The 25,463-nt window shown below is 39.0% G+C and overlaps 1 protein-coding gene across 3 annotated transcripts in view; it reads right to left on the reverse strand.

The window, feature by feature from the left end:
* syt6b (synaptotagmin VIb) overlaps window positions 1-11,415 on the reverse strand; it is a 63,598-nt gene extending 52,183 nt beyond the window's left edge. For all 3 annotated transcript variants that reach the window (XR_005129264.1, XR_005129265.1, XM_037532020.1), the window contains exon 1: window positions 10,966-11,415. Coding sequence is in view for 1 of the 3 variants with exons in the window: in XM_037532020.1 (XP_037387917.1) it covers window positions 10,966-11,128 (163 nt within the window). In the remaining 2 variants the exon portion in view is untranslated. The remainder of the gene's footprint in view (window positions 1-10,965) is intronic.
* Between the last annotated feature and the right edge of the window lie 14,048 nt (window positions 11,416-25,463).

Below are 25,463 nucleotides of genomic sequence, written 5' to 3' on the forward strand. Positions count from 1 at the left end.
AGCACTGTGCTGCAGTCATGTGCAGTATGGATTTAACCCAACAGTCTTAGGAATTTAAGCTTATGGACAAATAATTTAAATAGTGAAACGTGACGGTAGATTTTTTACAAAAATGTATTTCATGCATGGCAGCAGGTAAATTTAAAAATAGAAGCTTAAAATAAAACTTTCAAGTCTAAAGTTAAAGTTAGATGAGGATCAGTGCTGCATGTATCAAAAAGTCCTTTAAAATCTTTTAGCTACAGCAGCTAAGCTTGAAAAGCTAGCAGAAGAATACACTAAAATAGAGAAGAAGCAATCAAAATAACTATAGTATAGAGCTAGTAATATATAGAAGGACATATAAAGTTACTATTCAATCAAGAACACTTTTACAACAAACAAATAGCTCAAATCTGAGCGCATATTCTAAATCTTCAATTGATATCCTAATTTGTTTGTATGTAGAACAGAAGATATAATTTTACTTGAGGAAAAGTTGCTGTGTGCATACCAGAAACATTCATTTTTGCCATATTTGTGTAATTTCTTTACATCGGAACAAGTGGAAAAAAGTTGTAGTTAGATTTGCTGATTCAGGATGTAAATTAACTGTAATTCATTATGTCACTAAGTTATTAATTGTAAAATGACATCATTGCATTTAAATAGCATTGCAAAATAGGAGTAATAACTCTTGACTTCTAAGGGTTAACTAAGTCTTTGCCATATTGCAGTATAAGTGCAGCAGGTTTGGCATTGCATGGGTGCTTCAGCAGCTACCCCTCCCACTGCATGACCTTTGCTTTTTTGGCAGGTTGGATTCTCGCGGCAGGGCTGCTGAGGCCAGCGGCAGGCCTCCATTCATCTAGCATTAGTGCCTGTGGCTTCCTCCTCCCAAAGCCACCTCTCCCTTCCTGCCTGAACGGCAGGCAGCTCAAAGCCCAGACTACAGTGCTCTTACCTTATTTAAAGGTGAGCATTGAAAACATTGTGTTAATCCTTTATCACCAATCTGAGAAAGATAAGATGAGATTTGATGAACCTTCATTGACACCCAAGCTGCAGAAGCATGAAAAACATGACAGGTTTAGGAACACAAATGAATTGAAATAATAGCAAAGCAATTAATACATGGTCAGAAAGTGCAATACAGCTTTCAGAAGGTTGAGAATTTGCATTAAGAGTCTAGTGCTGGGCAGTATGGTTACAATTCACAGTATTTTCCAGATGATAAAGTTTGCATAAATTAAAGTTTGCATAGAAAGGTTACCTTGCTATAGCTTGCTTTTTACTGGACGGTTTTGATTTTGTACTTCTCCTAAAATTACACTGAAGGGAACCCTAAATGGTAACCAGACAGAAACTGGATTTTTAGAAAGGACATTTACTTTTTTTGTTGTTGTTGTTGATGTATGTTTTTTTTTCTTAGAAAGCACATTTACTTTTTTTGTTGATGTATGTTTAACTGACAACAATCTGAAACACTTCTTCTTGTTCTTGATATCTCTGAATACCACTAAAACCATGAACGGTAATACTTTATTTGGAGTGGCCCTTTGTAGATGATTAATAAACTCTTAATAGACTATCAGTTACACATCGACAATATGTCAGCAAAGTAGCAGTAATGAAGCATCTGAATATCTTGTTGATGTATTGTTGAACATTACTTACATTAATTAGATGTATTGTTAATATGTTACCTCTATCATGCAAAACCTAACCTTACCCAACCTTACCCAAAACTTAGCCCTAACCCTGGACCTGATTCCAACTCAAACTTTAACCTCAAGGCAAAACCTGCTCCTAACCCTCATGTTTTTGACATGTTACTGACAGTCTGTTGAGTGTTTGTTTCATCTAAAAGGACCACTTCAAATAAAGTGTCACCCCATGAACTATTATTGTTATGTAGGTATGGGTAATGAATGAATATATTCTCAAGATAAATTAGACATTTTAACAGTAATAATGCTTTTTAACAGTGTAGTATTAATGCTTTTGGTTGTTAAAATTGACTCCAAAAATGACACTTAGGTATGTCTAACTAGGATTGCCAAGTGTCTGGATTTAGAACAGTTTTGAACTCTGTGCACCTGGTTGGTACTGCTGGCCAGATGTTAAAATGTGTGGATGAGTCTCATTCTAAAGGCATTTGATCTGTTGATTAAACACCATTCTAGCCCTGTTATTGCATTTTTCTCTCAGCCCTCTGTCTAACAGCTGATCTATGTTAGAGAGATCAGAGGTCTGTATGTGTAAACAGTAATTAAGAAGAGCATCAAAGCTAAAGTTTGAGCTTATGGAAATGTTTTAACATGCAGGAAATCAGTCAGATACCTTGCTGTTTTTTAAAAATATATGCCCATTTTGAATTTGATGCCAACAACATATTCCAAAAAGTTGGGACGACTTTCTGTACAAAACACTCTGTGAATGTTTGGGAACTGAAGAGACCAATTGTTGTAGTTTTGAAAGTGAAATGTTATCCCGTTCTTGTTTAACATAGGATTTCAGGTCAAGTCAAGTCAAGAGGCTTTTATTGTCATTCCATCTATGTACAACTACACAGTGGAGTGAAATTATGTTCCTCCAGGAGCAACACGGTGCAAGAAGAAAGTACAAAGTGCAAATATGCAGACATAGTGTGCAAACAAAAAAATAAGCTAGAATCAATACAATAAATATGATAAACTAAACAGACATTAGACATAGTAAACAGACAGGACAGTGCAGCACTGACACAGCATACATTTCTGGACATGAGGTAGTAAGAATAAGGTGCATAGATAGTAAACATGCTGTGATCTGTGAGTTTATGCAGTCACATAACATACATAAACACAGTAGTTACTGAGGTAGTAAAACTTGAGTAAACAGTGCAGACACAGTGTTAGCAACACTGTTCCAGATAGTGCAAAAGAGCATCAAAAGAGAAGAGTGTGTGAGTGTAGAGTATGCGTGTGAGGGGAGCTTTCAGTACAGTCATTGTGAGTGTTGAGGGACCAGGTGAGGTTCTCTGTGATGTGGACACCAAGGAACTTGGTGCTCCTGATGATTTCCACATGTTACGTTGGTGGGGGAGGGGGGGGGTCACCTCGCACTCTTCAGAAGTCAACAACCATCTCCTCGTTTTGTCCACATTCAGAGACAGATTGTTGGTACTGCACCAGTCTGTTCAGCTGTCACATTTGTCACATTTTATGATATAACATATAAACATAAAGTAACATATCATTTATGATATCACATTTTATAATGTGCCAAATGTTATCAGTGGTGACAGGTCTGGACTGCAGGCAGGTCAGTTTAGCTACCGGACTCTTAATACAGAGCGATGCTGTTGTAATACATGCAGAATGAGGTTTGACATTGTCTTGCTAAAATAAACAAGGCCTTCCCTGAGAATGTCATTGTCTGGATGGTGGCACATGTTGCCAAACGTGTATATCATTCAGCATTAATAGCACCTTCAGAGAAGTGCACGTCAACCATATCATTTGCTCTAATGCTAACCCATACAATCATGAATACTGGCTTTTGAACTGTGCACTGACAAGAAGCTTAGTGGTCTTTAGCCCGAAGGACACTATGTCCATGTTTTCCAAAAAACAAATTCAAATGCTGTTTTGTTGGATCACAGAACACTTTTCCACTTCCCCTCAGTCCATTTTAAATAAGCTCAAGCCCAGAGAATGTGGCAGCATTTCTGTATCCTCTTTATTTACAATTTCTTCTTTGTGTTTAAGAGTTTTAATTAGCATTTGTGGATGCAGTGACAAACTGTTTTCACAGACTGTCATTTTCAGAAGTGTTCCTGAGCCCATGCAATTATTTCCACTACAGAATCATATCTGTTTTTAATTTTTCCAGATTCTCTGAAATGCTTAATGATATTATGTACCACAGATGATGAAAAGCAAAAGTTCTTTGCTATTTTATGCTATGCTATTTTAGAAATTTTATTTTTGAATTGTTGCGCTATTTGCCCATGCAGTCTTTCACAGAGTGATAGACCCCTTTCCAACTTTACTTCTGAAAGACTCTGGGCTGCTCATTTTATACATAATCAAGTTTCCAATGAACCACCAGGTGTTTTTTTTTAGCATTACACAACGTTTTGTTGTCCCTGTCCCAATTTTTTAGAATAGAATAGAATAGAATAGAATTCAACTTTATTGTCATTGTGTATGTCGCAAGTACAAAGCAACGAAATGCAGTTTGCATCCACCCAGAAGTGCTTAGCAGAAATATAAATATTTCTGCTAATTTCTGGAACATGTTGCTGGCATCAAATTCAAAATGATCAAAATCTTTTTCAAAAAAAAAAAAATATGTCACAGTTTCAAATTTAATAGAATTTATTTTTTTTAAAAATACAATGTTAATGAGGTTTCTATTGCTGTAAGCAATTTATATATTAAAAAACATTCAGGAAGTTTATTAAGGATATAGCCACAGCACTGTTGTGATGCTGCACTATATGTGTGAATATTTCTAGTGACAGGGAGATTTATAGGTCACCATGTCTGTTTAAATGTAATTTATAGTAATTTTAAGGTCATAATGTTTTGCATAGTTTATAACCGTTTGTCACGATTGGCTCCTGCCACTCCATGTGCCTTTTTGTTTTGGTTTGTCCATGTGCGTTTGTTTTGGGTTAAGTCCTGCCCCCTGTTTGGTTGCTCCGCCCCTGATTGTGTTCACCTGTCCCTCATTACCCTTTATTATTTAAGCCCTGCGTTTGCCCTTAGTGTTTGCCGGTCTTTGTATGAATGTATCGGTCTTTGTTGTATGTCCTTACCCTGTTTGAATCTGTCTATAGTTTGTCATGTCTGAACCCCGATCTGTCCTTATTGACTCTTTGACCCTGGACCGTTTTGACCACGACCCTGGATTTGCCTTTAATAAAAGTTGCACATGCGTCCGCCTCATCGCTCCACATTACACCGTTTCATGGCATGTTCTCAATATAGCACATTTGTAATGCTGGTAATCAGTATAAAAAACGTATCATAAACTTTGCCCCTCTTGTCTGTTCCAAATTATGAAAAATATTGTGATATACAGCATATATTGTGAAAATTTCTTTAAGTATTGTGTTTTTTTATACATATATATTATTGTGCAACATTAATGCTAGTACGTCTCCTTGGATCACCATCTTACCATGGTGGAGAGGTTTGCGTGCCTACATGATCGTAGGAGCTATGTTGTCAGGGGCAAAAGCTCCTGGTAGGGTCTTCCAAGGCAAACAGGTCCTAGGTGATGAGCCAGACAAAGGGTGATCCAAAAACTCCATATGATGGAGACCATCAGGACCCAGTTTCCCTCGCCCGGATTAGGGTTACTGGGGTCTCACCCTGGAGCCAGGCCTGGGGATGGGGTTCCTTGGTGAGCACCTGGTGGCCAGGCCTTTACCCACCTAACCCACTTTACTCAGCCTGAATGAGCTACATGGGACCACTCTCTTATGGACCCACCACCTGTGGGAGAGGCGCTTATGGGGGTCCGTTGCAATGTGGATTGTGTGGCGGCCGAAGGTTGGGGCCTTGGCGTTCTGATCCTTGGCTACTGAAACTGGCTCTCGGAACATGGAACGTGACCTCTCTGGCAGAGCAAGAGCCTGAGCTAGTGTATGAGGCTGAGAGATACGAACTAGATATAGTTGGGCTCACCTCAACACATGGCGGGGGCTCTGGAATAGACTCTCTTGAGAGGGGTTGGACTTTTTTCCATTCTGGAGTTGTCCAGGGTGAGAGGTGTCAGGTAGGAGTGGGCTTACTCATAGCTCCCCGGCTCAGCACCTGTATGTTGGGCTTTTCTCCGGTGGACGAGAGGGTTGTTTCCCTGCACCTTCGGGTCAGGGAATGGGTTCTAACTGTTGCCTGTGCTTATTCACCAAACACCAGTTTGGAGTACCCGGCCTTCTTGGAGACCTTGGAGGGGGTACTGGAAAGTGCCCCCTGTGGGGACTCCACTGTTTTGCTGGGTGACTTCAACGCTCACTTGGGCAATGACAGCGAGACCTGGAAGGGTGTATTGGGAGAAATGGCCTCTCTGATCTGAACCCAAGTGGTGGTTTGTTATTGGAGTTCTGTGCTCGCCACATTCTGTCCATAATAAACACCATGTTCGAACACAAAGGTGTGCATAAGTGCACATGGCATCAGGACACCTTAGGCCGCAGTTCATTGATCAACTTCGTAGTTGTGTCATCGGATTTGCGACTTTGTGTTTTGGACACCCGGGTAAAGAGAGGAGTGGAGCAGTCAACTGATCACCACCTAGTGGGGAGTTGGATTAGATGGCGCGTGAAAATACAGGACAGACCTGGCAGACCCAAACGTGTTGTGAGGGTTTGTTGGGAACGTCTGGCAGAGGAATCTACCAGAAAGATCTTCAACTCCTACATCCAACAAAGCTTCGACTGCATATTGAGGGAGGCCGGTGACATCAAGTCCGAGTGGGCCCTGTTCCGTGCCGCCATTATTGATGCAGTGGGTTGGAGCTGTAGCCGCAAGGTTGTACATATCTGTTGTGGCGGCAATCCCCGAACCCGTTGGTGGACACCTCAGGTAAAGGAAGCCTCGTATCGGGCCTGGTTGGCTTGTGGGACTCTGAAGACAAAAGATGGGTACCAAAGGGCCATGTTGGTCATGGCTTCGGCAGTTGCTGAGGCAAAAACTCGGGTGTGAGAGGAGTTTGGTGAGGCCATGGAGAAAGACTATCGACAGGCACTGAGAAGGTACTGGTAAACCATTAGGCACCTCAGGAGAGGAAAGCAGTTCCCAGCCAACACTGTATACAATTGGACAGTGAAAGGAATACTTCAAGGATCTTCTCAATCCCACCAATGATCCTTCCCTAGAGGAGGCAGAGCTTGGAGATCCAAGTGAGGGTCCGTCCATCACTCGGGCTGAGGTAGCCAAGGTGGTTGGAAAACTGCTTAGTGGCAGAGCACCGGGCGTGGATGAGATCCGCTCGGAATTCCTGAGGGCTCTGCAGGTTGTAGGGCTGTCTTGGCTGACATGCCTCTGCAACATCGCATGGACATCTGGGGTGGTCCCCCTGGAATGGCAGACTGGGGTGGTGGTCCCACTTTTTAAGAAAGGGCACCAGAGGGTGTGTTCCAATTTAGGGGGATCACACTTCTCAGCCTACCCAGTAAGGTGTATGCAGGGGTACTGGAGAAGCGCTACAAGAGGAACAATACGGGTTTCGCCCTGGTCATGGAACACTGGACCAGCTTTATCCTCACCAGGGTCCTGGAGGGTGTGTAGGAGTTCACCCAACCAGTCCACATGTGTTCTGTGGATTTGGAGGAGGCATTCGACCATATCCCTCAGAGGATCCTGTGGGGAGTGCTCCGGGAGTATGGGGTGAGGGTTTTGTTGTTATGGGTCATTCCATCTCTGTACAAACGGAGCAGGAGCTTGGTTTGTATAGCCGGCAGTAAGTCAGATTGGTTTACAGTTAGGGTTGGACTCCGTCAGGGTTGTGCGTTGTTACTAATTCTCTTCATAACGGAATTCTTGGAACAGCCCGAGTATGTCCGGTATGGTGGTGTTACAGGATAGCTGAGTGGAGGTTTAAAAACACTGGAAAACGGGAAGTTCCGATGCAGAAAGGTTTATTAAGTCCACAGCAAAAAGTGCACGGTGTTCCAAAATCCCAAAAATAATTAATTCAAAAAGAAAAATGAAAATAAAGGGAAAACAAAACAAAATAAACTGATCAACTTGATACAAACTCCTATAAAAAAAAATGCCTTCAACCATGGCCTTTCAAACAGAACTGCACACTAAGCCAGCTTCACCCTCACTAACTCAACAAACTTGCGAGTTCTCCATTTTATAAACCCCTTAACCTATTGGATTTAACCAACCACAGGTAAGTTTGCAGGTAAGTTTTAAAACATACAAATTCAAATTATATTTATAAATTTTACTTTAGTTAAAATATTTTATTATTTAATCAATATTTTAATATAAATATAAAACATTTAATATTAAAACATTCCTACTGCAACTACTATTTGGAACCATGAAAGCTGGTCCCCCTCCCACCGGTCAAGCATGGGAGATGGAACACTCCACTTATAGGACAACCCCAAGACTACATAACCCACAACCCCCTAGGCTCGGATCCTTTGACCTGCAACAGGCTGCTGCCATGCTGGAACAAGCAGGTAAGTCAAACTCCTCTCAAAACAAAGTTATTTCAAATAAATAGAGTAATAGATAAATTGGTCATTCTCTACACCATCAGATGGCCACCCAGAACAGTGCAAGATAATCACAATTGTTTTGATTTGCAGAGTCTCAAAAAGGTCCGCCTGGTGTTTGCCACTGCAGCCATGTGGGTAACAATAAAAGAGTCTTTAAAACTTGGAGGTTGTCTGGTGTTTTTGTCCCTTACAATAGCTTACAGCATGGAATGGACGCAAGCTCCGTTACAGGTGGCCTCAGGATTTCACGTCTGCTTTTTGCAGATGATGTGGTTCTGTTGGCGTCATCAGCTCTACAACTCTCTCTGGAGCAGTTTGCAGCCGAGTGTGAAGTGGCTGGGATGAAAATCAGCACCTCTAAATCTGAGACCATGGTCCTCAGTCGGAAAAGGGTGGAATGCTCTGTTCAGGTCGGGAGTGAATTCTTGCCCCAAGTGGAGGCGTTCAAATATCTCTGGATTTTGTTCATAAGTGAAGGAAGGATGGAGCGAGTTGACAAGCGGATTGGTGCAGCATCTGCAATAATGTGGACCCTATACCGGTCCGTCATGGTGAAGAGAGAGCTGAGCCAGCAGGCGAAGCTGTCAATTTACCGGTCAATCTATGTTCCTACTCTCTCCTTTGGTCACGAGCTTTGGGTAGGGACCGAAAGAATGAGATCGCAGATACAAGTGGCTGAAATGAGCTTTCTCTGCAGCGTTGCTGGGCTCTCCCTTAGAGATAGGGTAAGAAGCTCTGCGATTCGGGAGAGGCTCGGAGTAGAGCCACTGCTCCTCAACGTTGAGAGAAGCCAGTTGAGGTGGTTTGGGCATCTGGTAGGGATGGCCTCTGGACACCTCCCTAGGGAGGTGTTCCAGACATGTCCGATGGGGAGGAGACCCAGGACATGTTGGGAAAGCCTCGGTATCCCTCCAGAAGAGCTGGCGGGGGAGAGGGAGGCCTGGGCCTCATTGCTTATGCTGCTACCCCCATGACCCGGTCTCAGATAAGCGGGTGACGATGGATGGATGGATAGATTAATGCTAATATAGGCAGTATCTCACCCAGCACTTTAACAAACTGAACAGACTACAGCATGCACTGATTGTGAGCCCAAGTCATTGTTCATATTATGTTAATATGTTAATATTTTGATACTGAGCACAGCAGAGGCTCTTGAGAATAAAATGCTGACTACTGCAATTATGACATTTATGTATGAATGCAAGCTCCTGACTTCTAATTGTCATTAGTTAACATGAGTAATCATGGCAGAGCATAATGGCATAAAGGGAGCTGCACAGCTGAAAGTGCTGAAGCTGAGCTGACTGAAAATCATGACAATGAGAATGGCATTAGAGGTTACTGTCTGAAGGTAATTTGTAGCACCAAAGGAATCTGCTTATTATGTAAGAGCACCACTACTCGTTACATTCAGACACAACAGGGTAAAAAGCAGGTTACAATGAAGAAACAAATAGCCTTTCTAGGACAGCAGTGAAATGGTCATCCAGTGGCATTTACTTTCCCTACAGTTAGGGCTGGGTGATGAGGGCCCTACAGCACTTTGCTTGATTTCTCCAGTGATGCAAACTGAGAGTGGGAGTTGCACATCCACTGAGTCAGAATCCATCTTAATTTAGACATCACTGAAGACGTTTTTAATACCAGTCAGCAAAGATGTTTTACCACAAAATTTTCCCTTACACATCAACATAGCTGGCCAGCTACCACAAGAATAGTCCCGCGAGCCGGTCTTCTGTCATCAGAGAGTTTGTAGGGTTTCATTGTTTAACACAACTAAGAACCGCCTACATTGACACAAAGCTCCGACTTGAATAACTGGCAAAACCACCAAATACAAACTGTTTTTGTTTTTCACATTCTACAAGACTTACTGGTGTCACAGTGTGCAGAGCAGACATCTGCTTGCTCCTGGAGGCTATCTAGCTTCATAAACACAAATTGCTTTCCTAATGGACTGAAAAGGGAACATAAAAGTGCCAATCAACAGGTAACATACACAATTCCAATAGGTATGACCATCCTACTGTACAGTATATGTCATATGATTAACATATTTTTATGAGCAGACCATCTTAGGCTAGATTACCACTTTTTAGATATGAGAAATGCTACCAGTTACCAGTGATGTATGTAACCATGTATGTGAATGCTCTATATGAAGTTTCACATTGCAACTAATTAACAAGAATAATGTAACTATTAAAATAAACAAATACTTGTATTATAATTCAATGGGAAAATGTGCACAATTAAGTGAACCATTCATATAATACTGCATACAATTTTCAGAGGCTTAACATTCTTGCTTTTTCATAATGAACTCCCAGTAAGCGAGAACTTCCCTCATTAAACAAACCTTAATCCCATTAACACGGGTCATGAGAAAGTACTCCTTACATTTAAAAATAACCTCTGCTAAAAAAACACTCCCTGCTCAGAGTCCTGCTTTGATTTTAGTGAGATGTTCAAAAGGTCACCATACTCTATGCTGTCTGTGAACCTGTTCTGTCCAGCCATTTTATGTGTTCTTTTTCTTCTTTTACTGAAATAACAGTACTTTGAATTACTTGATTCAATTAAATACTCTGGCTCCAGGTAAATGAAATATATTACATTTGCCCAACTGTACATTTCAGTTTCCAAACATTTGGTACTGTGTTGATGTAATGTAAGTTACTCATGTGAATATTACCTACACATTTCAATCAGGTAAGAACAATTGCTTCGGCGAAACCTCAGATGTTTACCTGAGCTGGAGATGTCATGGCTGTGGTTGGTCAGCAACACCAGGAAGTCCTGACATGTGTCCGTGTCCAGCAGAGGGCTGTCGTCCAGGCAGAGGTCAACGATTAGGGCCACAGCTTTTTCACAAAACACATCATGCTCCTCAGCTGGGGCGGCGACATGCATCGTTCAAGCCTTGTTTGCCCAAGGTCTGTCACTACCATCTAGGTCTAAGATAAAGTAGATGACTGGCAGCACATCAAAAATACATGCTACTAGTTCTAGGTCTTGTTCGATGGATCCTGAATGTGGGCATGTGTGTGAGTGTGTAGGCGGGAAGGGGCTTAGTGAACCCCCAGGAAGCCCTACGAGTTCTGGGGGCAAAAGTGCTGCACAACATCAGATCCAACTCAGCTTTGCGTTATGGTTCGATATTCTTTGTCCTTGCTCCTGCGTTTGGTCTCTCTTTTTTCCCTGCTGTTCTAATCTCTTTCTGAGCCACTCTCACATGGGATAGTGCCTGGCTGGGGAAGAGGAGGTCCCTCTTTTCACTCCTCCTCTTGTCCTCCTCTCCTCTACTTTTCCTAGCAGGAGTTGGCAGGTGGCCATTATAAAACCAAGTGAAACAACAAATTGGTGTTCCCCCAGTTCTCCTCCCTGAGTCTCCATCTTTTAATATTAATATTTAATTGCACACTACAACGCTTTTGCCTTACTTTTGTGGTTGCTTCTTTTCTTGAACACTACAGGGCTTAATGTGGTACTTCATGCAGTTCAGCAGGGCTTAATGTGGTACTTCATGCAGTTCAGCCTGTGGAATCAATTTTGTTTAGGAATTTCAGATGAAGCTGATGAAGAGAGCAATGCATTTTGTCTGATACAAAATACACTGACCAATAATAAACTAAGAATGTATTTCAATTAGGTTGTGAGTTATGCTTTCTTATAATGGTAATGCTTTCCTATGGAGAATATAAGCTGTGCATGTGCAATTGAATGTCTGTGTCAGCAATGGGTGCACCTTTAGTAGCTGAATTTGCTAATTAGAGAGGAACTCTGAATCATTTTGGAGTTTTGCTTTTAAAATAACAGTAATAATTCATGTAATTGTTATACTAAAAAACAGGAAGGCTATGGGTGTATTCTCAGACAGAAATCAGAAAACCCATTTTTGTGTGTATTTCACAGTGCTTGTGTTGATATAGACAATTACTAATTATCAGTGCACTGAAAATAATACAAATGCAATCTGTGGCCTATTTCTATCCTGTCTTGTACAAATAGTTGTACACTTATTGAATATAAGAATTTTCATAGTGCTTCTGAAGTCTATTGTCCGTATTTATTGTTGTTATGCCTTCTTCTGAGGGCGCCTCTTCTGCCTATTCCCTCCTGCAGGCTTACTTGAATCAATGGATTGTCTAGAGAACTCCATTTCCCATAAGTCAATGGGGAATCACATGACTACTCTGTCATCACTTAGCAATAGATGTTCTTTGCAGCATTCCACCTCACCAGAGTGGCCCCTGATGTGACTATGTCCTTTGTGATACTCCAAAGAGCATGATAGTTGCCTTTTGCTCTGTTGTCTGTGACAGCTGTGTTAAATGTGTTAAATAAACCATGTCCATCCATAAGGAATGACTCTGACTTTGACATTTTGCACTGTGCTTGTTATTAAAAAAAAAAAAAGGGTTTCTAAATCATAATTTTATGCCAAAAAAGCAATATACTCATAAATAGCTTCACTGAATGCATTTTATCAAAGCTGTGCTAAGGGGAAGCAAATAAAAACAGACAGCAGCAATTTATAAATCTGCTTTCACCTGTATTTGAACAAAAACAGTACAAAGAGCTTTACTTCATCTGCATCATTGTTTTTTTTTGGAAACATACTCTCATTCTGACACTACAAAAAAAGTTGAGACAGGGCAGTTTAAGACCAGGAATGCAGTGAAATGTATAAAAAAAAACAGTCCTTTATGAGCAAACATTGGGTGAGGCTTGCCACAAAAATCCATCAGTAAAAAATCCAACAATAACATTCTTCAGTGTGCAATTGCATTTGTTTTAGGATTTTTTATCCTGTACGGTACATAATATCTTTAAAAGATGCAGAGAATCCAGAGAAATGTCTGTGCATAAAGGGCAACGCCTAAAATCACAACTGAAAAATCACAAAAAATAGCATGCTGGATATCACCACATGGGCTTGGGAATATTTTGACAAATCATTGCCAATAAGCATAGTTCATCACTGCATCCAAAAATGCAAATTAAGACTGGACTATGAATGACAGAAGCCATATGACAACAGAAACAACCAATGTACAGAAAGGCTGCTGGCTTCTCTGGGCTCAACACTGACTGATGCACAGTGCACAGAATGCACAGACAATTCTGTTTTCAAAACTGGATCAGTTTGCGTGATTATTTATTGTTGTTAAAAAAATGATGTAACAGTGGAAAACATGCTCCTGTTTTTACTTTTTTGGAGCACTGCAGGCAATGACTTTAGAATTAGGATATTTTGTGGCATCCACCACAGGCTCTGTGCAGCTGTAAAGAGCTTATGGGGTATGGCTATGCATAGTGACTCTTGGAGCAGAGCTCGGATTTAGTGTTTTTATCATTTCAATTGGCTGGTTCACTTTCAATAATGCAGTCCTCCTGGACAAGGTCTATAATTCTCCATCATGTCAAGGCACAAAACATACAGTTGATATTTATCAGTATTTGCTCTTTTGTCTCCTTCATGTATGCCTTCTTTTCTCCTTTTCTTTAAAATAAAAGCATGAAATACAATTTTGTTTAAAGATTTCATACAGCTTTTTAAAATTAAATGATAACACATCAACATGTAACTTCTTTATTTAGCTTTTAGTAATGAATTCACGAAAATGTAAGTTGTTATGTATTATATGTCATTTTGAGCATACTGTATCTACTAATGGTTACATTGTGAACCATGAAAACAAACCTATATATTGTCAGTTTCCTCTATGCCCCTCTGAGTGTGCCTGGTTTTTTGCCTGTGTGGTAGCCATGTGCATTCTTTTTTTTTTGTTTTGGTTCTTTTGCTCTGCCCTTTTGCCCGTCTTCCCTATTAGGGTTCCAACCTGCTTATAGATCGTCTGTAACTATATCTACCCCTTTCTTTCAGACCTTGGTTGTCCAGTCTAAGTGTGTGTACTTCATAAAAGCCATGTATTTGTTATTTGATATTATATTCCATTTTTGTTTTAGTTTGTTTTTGTTCATTAAAGTTGCGCAGTGCATTTCTGCCCACCCTTTGCAGCTATAACAGCTTCAACTCTTCTGGGAGTATGTTATATATATATATATATATATATATATATATATATATATATATATATATATATGTATGTATATAAAACAGATAACAGAAATATGTGGAGATTATTGTCCAGGGTAAGAGGCCATATGTTACAGATGCAGATAAGACTGAAAAAGCCTGGAGTATTACTTTAAAGAACAATCCACTGACAGATTTTTGGAAGCTAAAACTGGTTCTTCTCTGGCATCACTACAAAGAACTTCTTTTTAAAGAGTTTATATAAGTGGCACCAGCTCCCTCCGTGACCCAGAGGGACAAGCAACTTAGAAAATGTGTGTGTATGTGTGTGTGTGTGTGTGTGTGTGTGTGTGTGTGTGTGTGTGTGTGTATCAAATATAATTCATGATTCATGAAGACATCAATGCATTTTCTCATTTTTCTAATTTAATAAAAAGCAGCAACATTTAAGTAAAGCATAAGACAAATATGTAGATTGTAGATGTACTTCTTCTGAAACATTTAACACACAAGTACACATAAGAAACATTTAAGAGACATAAGAACACATAAGAAACATAAGAAGCATAAGAAGCATTTTGTTGGAAAGCTCATAAATACTTATTAGGCCTCAGATGGTCAACAGCCATATATTCTATGCAAAACTGAAGCATTCAGTTAGATTCAGTCAGCAATCTTTTACAAAAGAGCAGTTTTAGGTTTAAACCAAAGCCATAATCTCTATTGTAAGTAATATTGATCATCACTATTTGGTAAAATTGCAAAAAGCAATAAAGCATCCATTAGCCAAAGGTTAGTGTCTAAGCTAGCAATACGGTAGAAAGACACCAATACAGCAAGACACAATCAACCCATTAATCTTGACCTTGGTTCAATACACAAGGGATAAAAGGTTTCTTACTTTTTTTTTGGCCAAGCAGTCAGTCAAGAAAATGTCCTCCGCTTTCTCCACTGAGCCAGTTTACTGCAGATGGTTGCATTTTTCCTGCTCAAATTATCTCTGTCCAACTACATTATGAGAAAGCAGTGGGCGTCTGTTGTTTCTAGGCCGCCTGTTCAATGAATATGTATTGATTACCATGTAAGCCTCACAGTGTTACCTGAGCAATTCTGTCAAGATACAGCTTTGTGCTTGCTTAACACCATTAAAGACAATATTGCATCTGTCCTTGCCTCAATTAAGACACACTTTCATATGCTCTAGTGATGATAATAATAAAGATTATAGCAACTCTTTATCTATAATAGCATGGCAGCATTTTAGTACATATAGTAGGTGTCTGTGTGAATGTTATTTAGCCTTCAGGATTGAAGAAAATGTACAAGAAGCTGAAGTATAAGATTATCGTATGTCTATTGCGTATCCAGTATGACATTTCTTATGTGCTATGAAGAAACATAAATCATTAACAAATGACACTAATGCTATAAGTATGATCTATTCTGAACCACTTGCTAATGCAATTTGGTGGTTTGATCCACACAGTCATTTTGGACGTGTCAGTTTGCATTCCCACTCCAGGCTTGATTGCTACATAAAAATTTGACCCTCTAGGTTATATTATGGAAAACAGAGAGAGTATGTCTGCTGAATCTTTAAACATACCTATGAGCTTTTACAAAGCAGTTTTTTTTGTTTTAAGCTACCTCATACTTTCACTTGCATTTTTTAAAGTCATGTTTGACTAATTCTTATATAATACTGCATTATGCTGTCCCACCAGGTTTAACACATGACAACAGACTTACAGTTCTGCAGTTCTTGCTATGCTCCTTTAACTGCATCTAACTGCACTTTCAAACAGGAACTGAGTTTCTAGACTAGATATGGAATTCAGTGTAGTGAAAATATGTATTTATTAAAAATTTACTAACAGACTGGAGAGGGTTTGGAGTGAGAACTTGGCCTCTTTGCTTCTCTGCCTGAAAATTTAATGTGAAGGCCCATAACACTCTTCTTTAAGAAAAAAAGAAAAAAGTTCTAATGTATCTGAGTGAAGACAGTTAGGGGAATAACTCACCGTACTTGCAGCATGTACATGCTTTTTTCTCAGTGGAACATCTGTGCCTGTCAGTTGTCATAAGAATGCCTGTGAACTTTTCATGTGAAGCCTCTTTTCTTCACAGATCACGTCCCTTTTTCTTCATGCTGAGAACATTTTTGCCACTGTAAACGTACAACAGAAACAAGACCCTTTGGGTCTTGTTATATCAACATTGGCCTAATGTAGTCACCCCTACAGTTGTTTGCATTTGAAACTGCATGATCTGTGCCTAAAAGATCAGAGCTTACAGTTCTTGTTTGAGGACAGAAGTACAGTTGTGGTAGTGGAGTTTATAATCATGGATTTAATACCGAGGGCTTAAAAAGAAAGTAGTGCCTAAATGATCTGTAGTGTCCCTTGCTAAAAAAAAACCTTTCACTAATTTATCCACTATTTTTCATTAGACAGCACGCCTGTAACAACATATCTGAAAATTTTTAGGAACATTTCAGAAACGAAATACGGGTGCAACCAAACCAGAATTTGAGCCAGTTGATGCTTAAGTCACTAGTGGATTGCAATAAGCTTTAATTAACTCTAAGAGATATGGTTTGGTGTGGAAATGTGACTTACCCCCATTTATGGGCTCATGAGGATTTCAGTGCTAGTAAGAGTTCACAACACTTAAATGAGCATTGAATTAAATATTGTTTGCAATATATTGTGCTGCACTTATATATTATATTTTATTGTATTTTGCTCTGTATTGTAGTTTACTGTATTGTATTGTACGGTACAGAGTTCTGTGTTCAACTCTGTTCCTCTTTTCTGGGTATCTACAGTGACTTTTTTTTCTAGCAGTACCTGAGCTCAGGACTGTCTTTTTCACAAGTCACTCTGGATCAGAGCGTCTGCTAAATGCTGTAAATGTAAATGTAAGTTAAACTGCAAATTACTTTAAACCATTCAGTGTGACTCAAACAACTGCAATGGCATCATTAGTCCAAACAAAGTCAGTTTTCTTTCTTACACCACTGAAACTGGATTCCAAAGCAGGTATGCTTGTCAAGTGCAAATATTAAAACCACTGTTACTTAGACAAAGAAAAAAATAGATATGTTCTTGGTCACTTGAAAAGCACTGCGTCACTGTTGTATCAAAATAATCAATTTTTATTTAAATCTTTTTTCCATTTGAAATTGCCAATTGCCCTTGCCTTTGTGTGAACCTTTTAAAATAAACATTACTCAGAATAAAATTTAATTTGAGTAAGAATTCTTTTTCTGTTCCCTATAAAGTTAACATTTCAGAAATTCAAGGTTTGGACTTGTGTTAGGTCAAGCTCATAACAGGTGTAAAAATGAAAATAATGCCACAGTAATTATAATGCTGTACCTAATTAGTGCCTGTACATGTGAGGAAGGGAGTGTCTGTTTTTAACCAGGCTCAGTGGCCCCTGCTGTGGAGGCCTAGCACACAGATTAATATTTTATGGGCTGACGGCGAGGGGCCTCAGCTGTCTCCGACTCAGCCTAGTCCATTTGAAGAAACCGAGAGATCGGTGGCAAGGGACAAGGGCCTTTCTCTGCAGAATGAATTTCAGTCATCACTCTCTGGGTGAGCTGCTCTCAAAAACAGGTGAGATCCATTTTTCTGAGATGTAATGGTTAGTTTGAAGAGGATCAATTCGTTTCAGGGGCTAAAAGAGTGATTGAAAGCTGTCTCCAGGTTGCTCAGGTGAAACAATCTTCCTTACTGTATACTTCACTAATCAGTGAGAAGATTTCCAGAAGAACCCTGTTTGTGGCACATAAGAAAGATTTTATTTTATTGTTCTGTTTTAAAACATTCGGTTATGAAAAGGTACAAATGCAGACTTTGCAAATGGGAAAAACTAACTTAAGGTACACAATTAGACCTTAAAACCACTGTTGTACCTTTGAGGGTGCATTTACGTTGCTTGTACCTTGATAGACAAAAACATGCCTTTTATTTTTATAAGCTTTATTACATACTTCTGTAATTTATGAGTAGCTCAGCCAGTTTACATTGAAGTTAACTATAGTAAACTGCAGTTAATGAATATTAAGCCTTAGGATAATAAGCCTGGGATGTTAAGGGGTTAAATCACCAAGTAATCCATACAAGTTTATGGACTGAGTTGTTGAATTGTCTGCAATGCTCTAATGCATGGTAAAACTGTAAGGAGATGAAAAGAAAAAAAATGATGTTAATGTATAGTGCAATATAATGTAACTGAATAAACTGGAAAATCTGTTAATGTAGGCCTCTGTACTGACTTTATTAAACTAAAAAAAAAGAAAACTAAATACTGAAGTCTGAGGCGAATACTTAATGTATTGGATGTATACAGAGATATGTCAGGTGAAAAGTTCAGTATGAGTACATGACAGATTCAGGAGATTAAGGGGTAGGTTAGGTGTTTGTGAAGCAATTGACAGGTTATTAGGCCAGTTACAGATCATGAGGTTCAAGAGTTCATATGGAAACACATGAGAGGAATAAAATATAATTAATATAAAAAAACTCTGAAACAATAAATACACAATGACCACATACCACCATTTTGTTATTTATGTATTGTTCAGTGTGGGGAATAGTTTGTCAGGTTTCTTTCTTTCGGTAGCAACTTATGCTGACTCCAAATTCATGCTCTCAGCACTTTTCTCTTCTAACCCAGAAATTTGTCTGTATGTGAATTCCATTTTCAGATCTAAATGGGTCTGTAATTCTTCATGATTTGATCAGTGGAACAGTTGGCCTGCTAATAACGTGCAAAGTCTGAAGGAGGGCATTGCAAGTGTCACCTTCTCAAGCATGTGAACAAATCTCGTTTTGCAACGCTGACGCATGACTGAGTGCTCAACTCACTCTCGCCAGCCCACTGCATCATTAAGATATGACTTCTGCTTTCCGTGTGCCCTTTGCTGTGTCTGTATGATTGTTCTAGGATCAAACTCATATTTTCCTCAGCTTTACAATGTTGAATGTTCTCCCTGAGTATTCAGGATTTATGTTTATTTATATGTGTACTTATTCCAGACAAACAGGTGGTGGCATCTGTGCATTGCCTCTTGTGATTGCTCCTCTGGTTTCTAATAAATAGCACTGGACCTCAGCTTCTTCAATGGAGTGTGAAGCTAAGTTGCATTTGTCATTTCTTTGTCATGGGACCCATCGAAACAACGTTACATGTCTACAAAATGAACTAGCAAGCTTACCAGCAAGTTACTGTCATGGGTGTGCTATTAATCTTCAGAATAAAAAAAAAAGAATAATAAAATCATGAGGCTAGGAAAGAAAATATGAGTACTGTCAAAGAAAAACATAGTTCATGCTTTGAGCAAGTGACCTAATAAATATTTAAGTAATTCTAATTGCCCTTGTACGATAATATTGCTCTCTCTCTTCATGTCATGGATTTATATCAAGCCAATTTCATTGTTAATTGCAGCAGAGTTCTGTAAAGTACTGTGTTTAGACTGAGTCACAAATGTTTCTGTTGCAGGATCCCTTACGAATCATTGCACCTTGCTATTTTAACCTTTCAGTTTGTATTTACTCATGTACCATTTGTGTTAGGCAGATAGCATGACATTTTCCAAGAATGTATACACATACAAGCTAACAAAGGAGCACAGATTTTAATTTATTTTAATTTTAAAACATTTTAACACATCGTTTCCACTCTTCTGTGTTAAGTGAGCTACAGCACGTAATTGTATGGTAAAAATTTTCTTCTTTAGGCTAACAATCTGTTTGCCTACGGAAGATCAACTCTGCAGAGGCCAGGGTGGCAATAGTATCAATTGCCTCGATTCTGTGTTTGTGTTCTGAGCTTCCTCCACTGACCCAGACGAAGAACTTCATGCTCACTGACAGGAAGATTAATTCCATCTCTGTGGCACAGCGCATGCTAGTGGAAGAGTCCTCAGCTGGCCCAAGGAAAACAAATTTAGTATGGATACAGAAAAGCACTGGTTCCTCTGGTCCCCCAAATGCAATCTATAAATATTACTTTACTTTAAAAAATAATTTAAAATAGCACAAAATAAAATGACAACAAAGTTACTCAAAGAGAACAGATTAATGACACAGATGAACAGATTAAATTGATTATTCACAAGCACAGGTAATAACGATTGTGACTTTTATCTCAACAGTTATACTGTTATTACCCAGACTTCTCACCGGCGCCACAGGATATTCTTCTGAAATTAAAGCACTGGTCTTCAGAGTTAAACAACTTCTTCATGACTTGTAATATACAATGTCTTTTTTCTAGTCATTGCATTTTTACTCTCAACTTGTCTAATGCCCCCCCAGATCCACACATGCATAGTTAGACAGATATATAAACTAGAGTATTTTTTTTTAACCTTGTGGTTACAACACCATACACAATGTGGATATGCACTTCATGCTCCATTTGAATGACCAACATCGTTTTGTAGCCCTCAGTACAAACTCATGTAAATGGACCTTGATGCTATAAACTCATGTAAGCCATTCCACAGTGTGCTCGTCTATGAAGACAAATGATGTCCAGAGGAGCATGCACAGGGGTGACAGCCCGTAGAATGCCATTGGCTGGCGGCAATGGAGGACTTCAACACAAGATGGATGTTCATGGATGGCATGGTCTGGCTGTGATCTACAGCCCTGGGTTCTTTGTTTCCAGTTGAGTCACTAGGTCATGTGTTCAGATCTCATTAGTGATCAGTCTCAATGTGGAATTGCACAGTGGCTTGAAATAATGAGAGTAGAGCAAAGGACAGAGCATGACAGTAGATTCACACATCCTTAATCCAGGTCCTGGAGATTCATTATCCTCAATGGTCTAACCAAAGTGCAAATATAGGGGGGCCTGGGGTGTGGGTCTCTGACCCTCTGAACCCCTGAAACCCTCACAAACTAAATTCTGGTGAGGAAAGAGACTGTGATGACCAAATAGGTGCTCAAATGCACCTACAACACTCAATTACAAATAGTTGGAAGAGTATGTAAAATAAAAAAAATAAAAACAGAAAGCTGTGTAAATTTGTGAATCTACTTTCACCAATATTTAATGAAAACCATACAAAGGCAAGATTTTGCTGTTTTACTTTATAAACTTCTGAAATGAGCATTTGCAAGGATTTTAGTTATTATACCTGGTATCAGTCATAATATCATCAAAAGACTGAGTGAATGGAGAAATCTCTGCGTGCAATCGGCAAGTCAAAAACCAAAACTGAATGCTCATGACTTTTGATCCCTCAAACAGCATTTCCATTAAACACTGTTATGCTTCTGTGACAAATATAATCACATTGGTTCAGGAATACTTTGGCAGGACCTTTTCAATAAACATTGTGTGTCATTACATATACAAATACAACTTAATATCATCAAAATATCATGAAAATATCATCATTAAAACTTAAGACAGTACTATACACAGTGAAAGCTGTATGTGAACAATACTGCTGATTATTTTGGGATCAAACTCAATATGAAATGGACTGATGCACAGTGGTCTGATGAGTCAGTCATTCAGAGTGTTTATGGAAATAATGGGCCAAAGATAGAAAGGGCTATCTAGACTGTTATCAGCAAGTTCAAAAGCCAGTGTCTGTCACAGTTTTGGGCTGTATAAGTGCCCATGGCATGAGTAATTGCACACCTCTAAATGCATCATTAACACTGAAAGTTATATACACATTTTGGATCAAAGTGTGCTCCCTTCTGGGTGACATATTTTTCAGGGACATCTATGCTTATTTCAACATGACAGCACCAAGCCACACTCCGGACATTTTACAAGAGACAGTGCGGGTGCTAGACAGTTACTTCTTACATTTTAAACACAATAACATGTATACCATCTTTCAAATAAGCACATATATAAATGTTTATTAACTATTTTATCTATCTATCTATCTATCTATCTATCTATCTATCTATCTATCTATCTATCTATCTATCTATCTATCTATCTATCTATCTTAAGCCTTCACATAGCTTAGCACTTGAGAGTTGTTTGCTTAGTTCATGCAGATGTAGTTGTATTATGGAAGCAGGAGTGGAATGAAGCAGGTGATGAAAGCCAAAATTATGTTGAGAATTTTGTAATTTCATTTTTCATTTTCAATTTTTCACAAAACATAGTAACAGAATTGCATAAGAAAACCTTTCTCACTGTTACATAAGAAGTAACAGTGAAGAACAATGTGAATTAAATAAACATTACCACATTGTAGTTTTTCCCATGTGTCTTATCAGTATGTATTCTAAATGTATTTTGAATATGTTAATACTTTATGTTTACATATGTCTACATTTAGGACACTGTATTCAGTTTTCAGTCATCTTTACTTTTTCAAAGTATTCTGCACAAATGTCCATGTCCAAGTACCAGTAAACCAAGTTTTTCTTTGTTGCTGTTTATTGGCTGCAGGTTGTGGATTAAGCCCAAAATGATAACACAAAATCCTAATGGGCTTTAGAGTGTAATGGGACATGTGAAAATCTAATCAATGTTTTCCTGCCAAATAAGACCCGAAAAAGGCTCATTGGGACATACACACTTCCTGTTATGTTTAAAATGCACATAGGCCTACATTTACCTACCGTACAGCTTAGAACCAATGTTGATCTTTTATTTCCATCTTATACATGGATAGCAAGTGGATGAGGCTTCCCCATTTCTGACTGTGATCTGTGGGCTTTAGCTTCTATCTTTAGTTATGTAGTCAGATGTTATGGACGATGTTAGGTATGTAGCCTTCAAATGCACATTCCTTTTTTAAATTTTGTGCAGTATGTATTCCTGAATTACTAGGAATTACATGGGGAAAACTGTCTACCCCTATGTGAACTCAAAAGCTTGTTTGAAACCAAGAGCACGTGACTGGCCCAGTTTCGTTACACTTGTACTGAAGTCCCTGTAGTTACTGCATAATAAGCCTTAGTATGTAATAAGCCAGGGATTTTAAGGACTTTAACTTTGTTTGGTCTTTTTAGTGATTTTATCTACCAAGGCTGCATTTCTGAAAAAAGAAAGAAAATGTTTTCTTCCAGCAGATGTAAATGTTCCACATGAAGCAATGTCAACCAAATGTTTTGCTGCATTTTGTTAATTAAGCATAATTACAGTTTATTTCCTGAATTTTCTGAATGAGGTATACGTAAAAGTTATGGCACATTTCATATGTTTTTAATTTGTTACTTATAATAACTTATAAATATATAAATACAAATAATTTGTGCAGTAAAACTTGCAGAAAAAACACTTTACATTTGTATATCCTGTAGAGGATGTGTTGTCTTATTTTCACATAGACAATTAAGAAACTGTATGATCAGTGGTGTTTCAACATTTGCATATGACTGTATAATGCAATCAGGAGAACCCATTAAAAACTCCATCTACATCACTCTGCTGCTAAAGTATTACCACAAATAACCCTCTGGAAACTAGACCCATCTCTGTATACAAATGTACAGCTAAATTCACAGATATATTTGACTGAAGAATTCAGCAACTGCCCAAAGGATTTCTGTTTTTGTATGAATAGGGAAACACCAAAATTGTTTGCAGTAATTCATGGTACAAATAGAGATGTAACAGACAAGATAAAGGTGAAAGAAACGGAAGTATTACTTTAAAAGCATGGATGCAAGCCTCTGATATAGTGTACAGGTAACAGTGTCAGTTATAGTCTAGCCTCCTCAGGCCACTTATTAACTTTCAGTGTATGACAGCAGTTAAAAGAGTGATTAAAATGGTTGTATGGAAGATGATGCTGATTCCATGACTGTAAATTCTGAGCCACTTTATAAATACAAGCCCTTGTAGCATCTCAATTTTTCTGCCAAGCGTCCTCTAAATCAATACTGTGCTCTTCAGAGGCTCTGGCAGCCATCACAAAGCATCATATTATGACAAGATTAAGAGCTGTGCCATTCTGTTTGGCCAGTGTAGTGCTAACAAAAGTTCAATGATGAAAGAACAAAGGTACTGACAAGTCACTCCACTCTCCACTTTTGTGTGAAACAAAGAGCGACAAAAATTATTTTCTCATGCTCTATTCAGCGAATGGCGGCACGGTGGTATGGTGGGTAGCGCTGTTGCCTCACAGCAAGAAGGGCCTGGGTTCGATTCCCCGGCCGGGCGACCAGCGTCCTCTCTGTGTGGAGTTTGCATGTTCTCCCTGTGTCTGCGTGGGTTTCCTACGGGTTCTCCGGTTTCCTCCCACAGGCCAATTGTGTAAAAATGATCAGATTTTAAGTCGCTCTGGATAAGAGCATCGGCCAAATGCTGGTAATGTAATGTAATGAATCATCTCAGCAGCTAGACACGTCTGAAAGACCTACTGAGGTGCAGTGGAGTGTTTTTTTGCCTATTGACACTGCTAAACACAAAGAGTAGGACCAAACACCCTGAATGTTAATGTGGATAGGCAATGCTATTCAGATCTCATTTTAGGTTAAACAAGCCATTCCTTGCCAGGATCACATTCTTTGAGGTTCCTTACATTAACCAAAGGATAGTCATTTACAACATTTTTTTCTTTCAATTATGAGATTTAATAGATCCTGTGAACATTCATCTGGTTTCTTGAAAAAGCTAGTTACTGAAAAGTACAATACAAAATGTCTACACAAGCTGTGAGAAGATGGATAGTGTTTGAGTCCTGCACACTGCTGAATGCAAAACCACTGCCTCATTTTTATCCAAGGGGAATGGAACAAAAGCAAACTAGAAAAAACCTGACTGGCTTCCATTTAAATTGGACATGGTAACCCAGACCAATCTAACATCACAAGCATGAGAGACTGGATTACCGCCTACATTTTAGCATGAAATAAATTATACACACACACACACACACACACACACACACACACACACACACACACACACACACACACCAAGCTTCCAAATTTGAACCACGTGAGGGCATGTTCATTATTTTGCCTTACAATGACAGATGATAACACCACTATAATGCAATCAGTTTGAGACAGAGCACAGTGGAGCTACTGTAGAGCCTGTGGATCTGAGCAGGCCATCATCCATTTATTCACTTTGAGATCTGCATGTGTTTTGGAACATGAGCAGAATGCACCATTTTGGATCTTTCTGAAAGGAGCCTCACAAGCACAGTATGCAGTACTTGGCTAAAAATACCTCCAGCTGCACTCCAGATAGTCG

Source organism: Pygocentrus nattereri, chromosome 21, assembly GCF_015220715.1.
Source record: "Pygocentrus nattereri isolate fPygNat1 chromosome 21, fPygNat1.pri, whole genome shotgun sequence".
In the NCBI taxonomy this organism is placed as follows: Eukaryota; Metazoa; Chordata; class Actinopteri; order Characiformes; family Serrasalmidae; genus Pygocentrus; species Pygocentrus nattereri.